The 8,877-nt window shown below is 37.1% G+C and overlaps 1 protein-coding gene across 1 annotated transcript; it reads right to left on the bottom strand.

The window, feature by feature from the left end:
• On the bottom strand, nucleotides 425–7,470 carry LOC109213949 (serine/threonine-protein phosphatase PP1 isozyme 1). The gene is made up of 4 exons (XM_019377797.1): nucleotides 6,764–7,470; nucleotides 4,782–5,341; nucleotides 4,488–4,706; nucleotides 425–776 (listed from the first exon to the last, which is right to left on the bottom strand). Exons 1-3 carry the CDS (start codon nucleotides 6,981–6,983, stop codon nucleotides 4,533–4,535), a joined length of 954 nt encoding a protein of 317 aa, XP_019233342.1. The 5' UTR covers nucleotides 6,984–7,470; the 3' UTR covers nucleotides 425–776; nucleotides 4,488–4,532.

Consider the following 8,877-nt stretch of genomic DNA (forward strand, 5'->3'; position numbering starts at 1 on the left):
TCAATGGAATATATTTCTCTTTTATTGTACTACATCTCTAATTAACATTACAAATAGAATTCAGCAACACAAACATTTCTCAGACAGCTACTGTTTGGAAAATCTAATGGATTATGGAAAAGAGAGCACTAAGACTTTATCCCCGGCTTCAAATTTCAAGGAGATGTAAGAATATAACAGGCCAGGTATCCGAACCCGGACCAACTTACTGAAACTCAATTATTCTACTAGATACGTGCTACCTTCTACCAGTACATGTACTAGATAACTTTATACACCCAAACTCGGACAAATGAGAAGAAATCACGTAACATTCTTTTTGGTCTCTACTAGGACCAAAAAGAATCTTCTATTTCTTTCCAATTATCATCTCACAGTAAGGGTGATGGTTACCAAAGAGGAGAAAGGAGGGAGGAATCTTCAACACCAGACAATAATCAAGAACCATTAGACTCACATAAGTACTACCATTCAATTAGGGAAGTTGCTGCAACAGAGCAAATTTTTGGCAATCTACATATTTGCACCGGCAATTTACAAACCGAAACACGGTTACTTTATAAATTGCATGAAATAAAATAAAATAAAAATGAAAAAAGAGAGTATGTGGCCTCGAGGCCACCTCAAAACTACAGTTAGGTCCTCAAATTTTCTGCTCAATTGAGAAGGCTTTTAACCAACTACTTGGTCCCTCTCCGTTCTAGAACATACTCGTACGATGTACATCCCAGAAGTCGTCGGCATCTTCAACTGCTATTTGCCAACCATAAGAATTTCTGCATAATAAATAAACTTCATAAAGGCTAACAGAAGAGAAACAAATATCTTTCACAACACAGTTATTACAGCGATACATGCATAACTATGCAAAGCCTGTGGTTTAGCATTACTGACAGGAAGAACATAACTTTTCAGATAACTTATCCCAACAACTACAATTCAATCTTAAGCAAGTTGGGGTCAGCTATATGAATCCTCACAGTCCATGCCGTTCCATTCGAAAAATAAGAAGGATGAGTATGATGAATGTCCAAAAGTATCAATGAAACGACAGGTTTTATGAAATGCTATAAAGAAATGTTTTTGGGAGATTTGTTGTGTATCTGAGAAGGTAACGGTCGCAAGGGCCTTTACCCGAAACTATACGTGCCGGCGTAGGAAGACGATTAGGAATGAGTCCCTTCACACCTTCACACTATGATAAGATTATGTCCCTTAATTGGGATGAATGTATTGCTAGCAAATTTATGTCGATCCACACGGCATTATGGCGAGACGGCTTAGCCGATCGGGCGCCATTGCCGCACACATGGCGGTATTACATTTCCACGTCAGTAACTAATGATCTCCCAACAAAAAGATGACAATGATTATTTGAAAGGTTTTACATATGTTACACTCTCTTTTTATGTCACAACATGTTATTTTTCAAAAAAAACGACTATTCAGATACAATTTAAGCAAACATCTCCGGCTTGCACTAAATCAATAAAAGCCTTAAGGTTAAATCCACAATAGTCCACTATTCAGCCCAAAAGAAGCAACAAAATCTGTTGGAAGCAAAGTATGAGTGCTATTAAGATTTTTGCAGGTAGTAGGATCTTGATCTGCATCCTTAATTATCAAAAGAAGTAAATTGATGTCCGTTCTTAATTATAACAAAAAAAAAAAAAGAGCTTGATCAGCAACCTTGCAAAAAGAAGAGACACTCAAAATAAGCTTGCAATATTGAAAGACTTGCAACCAGCAGCAAAATACAACCACTAAATACGACAGACAGATGTTAAATAAGCTAATTCAAATATATGTGAAAATTGGAAATAGACCCACTGGTTAATCAGTACAAGTAATTGTTTCAACTGCTGGATGCTGCTAGTTGGGGTCATACCTCACCAATTTCATTAGAAAGGGAAAAAAGAAACCTTAAAAAAAAAAAGACAAATTTTGTTCATCGCTGAAGTCTAGTTAGCTTCGCATAACTCTCGAAAACTGAGAATATTTTGGGACTGCTTATATAGACGATAGAACTACAGGCTAACAATTTAGAAAAGGAGAACCATTATATCTCAAGATCAAGATCTGCCCAACATTTGATGTCCACAGTGCTACATAACCATTTAAACCAAATATTGGGGCTAATTACACAGGCTTCCTTTGTCATGTTGCAGCTCAATGGATAAATTGACAGACAAATTTATCCATTTATGGTTAAAATATAGGGTCTTATAAAAGGGACGTTAGCGTAATGCTTAGCAGTACATCATGGGCTCCTCAAAGGACATCTCTGTAATTAACTCTTTATATTAATTTGTTGTTATTGAACCTACTGATTATGATAACAAGGCAGTGAATCCTAAAGCATAAAACCAAAAATTTGGTTCTCCCATAAAAAAGATAACTACCTATTTTGTGAGCAAAAATAATCTCAAGCTTGCACCACTTTAACATGAGAAATTTCATGTTATGCCCAACACAATTGACACAAATTGTGTGAGGGTTGTTGTCTTTGTCTTTGTTTGACAAGTAGAGTTTGTGACCTAACAATTCAAGATTGTGGGTCCATAGACAAATCCTCACACAACTTGTGTCTGTTGAGTGAGACACAAAGTAAAAAATTTCCTTTAACACCAAGAGCAAAGAAGATACAGTTGACTAACTCTTGCAATAGCTGACTTTAAATGGGATACTTAACAAAGAAAGTCATATATGATAAGATGCTAAAACACACAATCGTTGGGGCGGGCAAAAGATAGTATGAGTAGCATCTATAAATCTGCAACAGGGGAGTATCCTGCTGCCATAATTTAGTCTCACTAATTCTGCACAATAATGTTTAAAAATGCAGAGCAAACTGCTTTTTTTAGTTTTATTCATCATCGTCAATCTTCTTAACTGTTCAATTACCCATTAAAAATGAAAGATAGCAACAGTCTAAATACGACCATAGCACTCATAAACATGATATTTTCCATGTATAGCAAACTTCTTTACGCATATATGCAAATACTTCACATTGTATTAGTTGTTTTAGACTTGGTGACCTTTCTCATAGAAACAAGTGTGCCCAGATGAATGCAATCATTTTCTCTTCAAAAGAGCATCTAAAGTGATGGAAGATGCAACTGGGAGAAAGACGTGGAAGCTTTTTTTCACTAAACAAAGAGGCTCTAACACAGCCTATTGCCTTGGCGTAATCCTATGTCATTTTATTGATCCTAGAGAAAGATAGCAGACAGCTTTATAGTTCCTTGAAATTTGGAAAAACAAGACAGCAACACAAAGATGGGACAAGAAAAAAATATCTGATCATTATGTGCCATTTCCCTTCCTTCACTCTCCTTTTGCTTGCTTTGAAAAGTCTCAATATTATACTTCAATTTTCTTTAAATTACAACCACTGTTAGATGTCACTGCTAATGACTTCTTCACAAGCATGGAAGTAAAAGAAAATAAAACATAAGGTGGATTTAGAAATTAATTTATGTCAAAAGTTGGATTCCATGGTAACAGTTGCTCAAATATAAACTTTCAAATCAGCAAAGGATCTTCCAATTGGTAAGAGCATTTTAGAATGAACCATATAACAAGGTTTTAGTCATGTTCCCTGACCCAAATCGCAAAAAAAAAAAAAAAAAAAAAAAAAACCCAGCAGCAAAAAACGTGAAAGCTGTTTCCAGCAAAATCATATTTTGTGGCAATTGTTTTACTTCGTGTCCTAAAGGAAAAAAGAAAGAAACAAATATTTGATTGTTCATATCACATCCTAAAAGATTCTTCTGCCTCAAAGAGCGTCTTGGTAACTTAACAGTCAAAATCATCACTTTTAAAGAATAACACATATTTATATAGGATCAACAAAATGGTCGCCACAAATTCAATAGTGACTAACTTTATCTACCCCACAATTTTTCTTTATAACACATTGAACTTGAAAAGAGGATAAAAAGTAGATGAACGTCACCACTCTTTTTCCCTAAGAAAGTTAGATATGGAATCATGGGAAAGAAAAGGTGGGAATTCCGGAAAACTGTGAGAAGGGGAATCAAACTAGACATGAACCATCAAGGAACTTAATGATATGAGAAGAGTAGAATGATGTTTGAATCAATTTTGTATTTAGACTTGGTTATATGTTAAAATAATACTTAAAGATATGAGGAGAGTAGAATGATTAAGCAAAATTCACAATAACGTAAAACAGTTATTTAATGTTTGCTTCACTTTTGAGATTAGACGGATTAGATGAAAAAAGTAAATCAGGCAGAATGCGAGAATGAAAGTTACATACAACACTTACATCTTTAAAGTGATTATACTTTTGAGAAGAACAGGATAACGTGAAAGTAACTTACAAAATTTAACTTAACTTCACTTCTATGTCATGAAATCAGCCGATGAATCAATAGTTTATAGCACGATATTCTATAATTTAACAGCATAAGTGTTGCATATACAATGGGAAAATAAGATTGCATCAAGCTACTAACCTTGGGTGCTCTGGGAGAGTGTAGCTACAAGCTATCGATTTTGCCTCATAAAAACCGAGGCTTTCTATCTGTTGGCTTCAGTATCTGGAACGAGCACATTAAACTTTCATCAACACTCATCATTGCACCAGCATTATCAAATTCACCACAGTAGTTTGGGGCCGAAAATATCGTCACTAGCTGCCTTTCCGCAAAAAATTCATAACCATCTTCAACAACCTAGGTTGAAAATATTCTGGTCAAATCAATACTGGAAAAACATAACGGGAAGACAAAAAGAAATCGTATAAATACCTGGTGGGCACGACAAACAAGGTCCATATCATGTTGCATCAAGAATTCTGCGACCTTATCAGGACCAAAAGTATATGAAACTCCCCTATCATTCATTCCCCAACCTTTAACTTCCCGGCTAGGATCTGACCAAAGTAAATCACACAGCAAACCAGAATCTGGAACATCAGTTGGACGAGGTAAATTTCTTATCTGATCTAAGTTTGTTAGGTCTGGAGAAAGACCACCATGCATGCACAGTATTTTCTCGTCTATGAGAGCAGCAACGGGAAGACAATTGAAACATTCAGTGAAGCATTTCCATAGCTTCACATTGAATCGACGCTTACATTCATCATAGAATCCATAAATCCGATTAATAGAAGCACATTCATGATTTCCTCTCAAGAGAAAGAAGTTCTCAGGGTATTTAATTTTGTATGCAAGTAGAAGGCATATTGTTTCCAAACTTTGTTTGCCACGGTCGACGTAGTCCCCTAAAAACAAATAATTAGCCTCAGGAGGAAAACCCCCGTATTCAAAAAGCCTCAAAAGATCACCATATTGGCCATGAATGTCACCTAGAATCCAAAGCCAAAAAAACAAAGAGAGGGAAAAGGAGACAGATTTATCAGTCCAAAGTATAAAACACAGTTTTAAACCAAAAAGCCCATGGATAAGACAATGAAACTAAAATTTTGTTAATCGGGAAAAGCCACCTATCATAAAATAAACAGACTTCATGAAATAAGATACTAATAGTGATACAATATTTCAAAGGAAGCACGCTGGCAATGACAATATAAGGCACATAAATTAAGAATCATGTAAACACTATTAAAGCTTCACTATTTAAAGATAGACAAGACTAATTACAATGACAACGAAAGAATTCATTATCTCCTCGCTTTTCCACATCTAACCACTACAGCAATTTATAACCCTTTTATAGAAAGAATTATGCCAAGTGTCATACCATTAGTTCATTTTAGGGCAGCGTGTATGCAAAAAACAACCATCAGTAAAAGTGCAATATACTATATCAAAGGTAATATGATTCAAACCCACATGTAATATTATACTCCTCAGTCCTCACCCTACATATCAACATTCTCCACATTTTACATTAAGGAAAAAAATGAAACCAACTACCCGCACGTCACAAGTGCACATATGGCGGCAAGCCCGTGCACAATCAAGTTAAAAGGACTAGATAGAACATGCCAGTACTATTTGCTAACCTAGACACAAAAGACACAAGTAGATTGTACCTTAGTAGAAAATTAGAGAACCTCTGGTGTTTTTCTTTTTTCAAAAAAGTTAGCGAACCTCCAGTATTATAAGATATTAGACTAAAAACAGGTCCAGGCGATGCAGAATGGATACTGAGCTCCATATAGCCGACTCAAGTAGTATGAGATTGAGGCATATTAGTAGTTGTTATTGTTGTATAAGCTTCTTTTTATGAAGTAAGGGTGTTATTGTTATATAAACTTAGACCAAACAACTTTTCATGTTGTGCTACACGATACATGCTCTATAGATTAAGAGCAACCTCACCAAACTTCCCAAATATTTTATCAGATAAAATTTCCAAATTCATCAAATAAAAGTTAGCCATATTAGGGGGAATATAACAAATATCTCAAAAAACAAAACCACGTCTTTAAACCTACAAGCATCAAAAGTTCACAAATCAATAAACCACTCAACCAATCATGCCTCAATTCCACACAAGTTGGGGTCGGCAATATTTCTTTTTTTTTTTTTGATGAAGGTAGTGTCTGGGCCCGCTGCATGCAACTTGACTATTCCACCTGGTACCTGTTACCTCCCACCAGCATCCCACCAGCATAGGTACCGAAATAAATCTATCCACCGTGAAGGCTTAGACAAATGGGAAGAAATCATCTAGTATTTTTTGCCGCCGCTAAATATGAATCGTCTATATATACATTTGCCTACATATGGAAAGAAAAAAGAGGTGGGAAGAAAGAGTTTACCACAGATCTTGATGGGGGCTTCGAGTTCAAGAAGATTAGGCTGCTGAAGGAAGATTTCCCTTGAAGCACTACAAAGTGAACGGATCTCAGCTTCTGAAATCTGAACCTGCCTCACTGTTCTTGCATTCCTAAACTCCAATAATCTGTTTATTATATCATCAAGAACCCCTGCCTCTATTAATCCCTGCCCCTGCACCTGCTGCTCGTTATTTTGTGCCATTCCTTTGTTTCTTTCTCGACCTGGGGTTTCCACAAACACTAGAAAAACAACAAAAGGGAAAGGGAAAAACAAGAAAAGGGTGCAAAAGGGTGTTTGTATTTTCTTGTAGAATCAAGAAAAAAATGTAGATTTGATATTGATGGGGTTTCAAGAAAACACTAAAAACAAGCTAAAAAGGGAAAGGGAGAAACAAGAAAAGGGTGTAAAAGGGTGTTTGTATTTTTCTCTTAGAATCGATTATAACAAGAGAAAAAATTGTAGATTCGATATTGATGGGGTGTTTTCTCGAAATCAAGAATGAGGGAGGGATGAAGATAGAAAGGAGATTATTACTATATCTATAATCTTGCTCGTGTGGCTTTCTCCTTGATAATTGCTAAATCTAACGTTGTTTTTGGTTTGCAGCGTGTAAATGTGTCATGAATCATGTGGTGTGTGTGGGTGTACCCCTTGTTGAGGTCATTGCTCATTGGAGGACGGCGCCATTTCCTAATAAATCCCTTTGCTTTTTAGGTTTCAAAAAAAATTCGTACGACCTACCCTAAATTAAATTAAAAAAAATTAAGAATCCAACAACAACAACAAAAACCCGCGGTTGAATCCCACAATTGGGGTCTCAGACCTTAGCTCTACTCCGGAGGAGAAGAGACACTGTTTCCGATAGACACTCAGCTCAAGAAGATGAGAAGAGACAGTGGCAGTAATATCAGAGGAAACAAGAAAGAAGATAATATCAACAACGTAATAACCAGGAAGTAGAGAGAAAAGCAATAACAATAAGCAGTAACAATGGCACAGTACTACAGACACAATGGAGTAATATGGATACAATAAGAGCCACTAGCATCCTAAGACACTAACTACACTATCGGAATCCTCTTACGACCTAACCTGCAACCCTAAAGAAGTAATATGGACACAATTGAAGCCACTAGCAACCTAAGAGAGAACTCAGGCTAGCCTCCTACTTCCTAACATACAACCTTAATGCTCGCCCTCCACAACTTCCTATCAAGGGCCATGTCCTCGGAAATCTGAAGCCGCCCCAGGTCCTCCCTGGTCACTTCTCCCCAATATTTCTTTGGCCGCCCTCTAACTTTTCTCACACACGTCAAGGCCAGCCGTTCACACCTCCTAATCGGGGCATCCATGCTTCTCCGTCGCACGTGCCCGAACCATCTAAGCCTAGCTTCCCGCATCTTGTCTTCTATGGGGGCCATGCCCACCTTCACCCGAATATCTTCATTCCTAATCTTATCCATCCTAGTGTGCTCGCACATCCATCTCAACATCCTCATTTCTGCAACTTTTATCTTCTAGATATGAGAATTCTTGACTGGCCAACACTCAGCACTATACATCATGGCCGGTCTAACCACCGCTTTATCGAACTTACCTTTGAGTTTCTAGGGCACCTTCCTGTCGCACAAGACACTAGACACTAGCCTCTATTTCATCCACCCCACCCCTATACGGTGCGAACATCTTCATCAATCTCCCCATCCTCCTATGTCACGACCCAATTTCACTCCAGGTCGTAATGACGCCCAATACCATTGTCAGGCAAACCAACGCGGAAATATTAATAAGTTCTAGTTTTACTTTTTCCAAAACAGTTAACAAAAATTTCGTATTTGAATTCAAAACATGAAATAATTAGCATCGAATCGAAATAGTTATACAATCCCAAAAGAATAGTCTACTAATGTGTGTGCCAAGACCTGGTGTCACAAGTATATGGGCATCTAGTAGAATAATCTATCCTACCGTCCGAACTAGAATAGACAGCAAAAGAAAAATACAGAAAGGCTCCATCACGCTGCTGGTCGGCATAGGAAAGGAGCAGCTCGCCGTGGAATCTCGGACTACGATCAAACGTGCGCACCAGAATGAT

Source organism: Nicotiana attenuata, chromosome 2 (genome assembly GCF_001879085.1).
Source record: "Nicotiana attenuata strain UT chromosome 2, NIATTr2, whole genome shotgun sequence".
NCBI classification, from domain to species: domain Eukaryota; kingdom Viridiplantae; phylum Streptophyta; class Magnoliopsida; order Solanales; family Solanaceae; genus Nicotiana; species Nicotiana attenuata.

Excerpts from the sequence above, each read along its gene's own strand:
- LOC109213949 (XM_019377797.1), bottom strand. The coding sequence starts at position 6,983 with ATGGCACAAAATAACGAGCAGCAGGTGCAGGGGCAGGGATTAATAGAG. Across the intron at positions 5,342-6,763 it reads AGCCCCCATCAAGATCTGTG|GTGACATTCATGGCCAATAT; the intron begins GTAAACTCTTTC and ends TTTGGATTCTAG. Across the intron at positions 4,707-4,781 it reads TTGTTTGTCGTGCCCACCAG|GTTGTTGAAGATGGTTATGA; the intron begins GTATTTATACGA and ends TTTTCAACCTAG.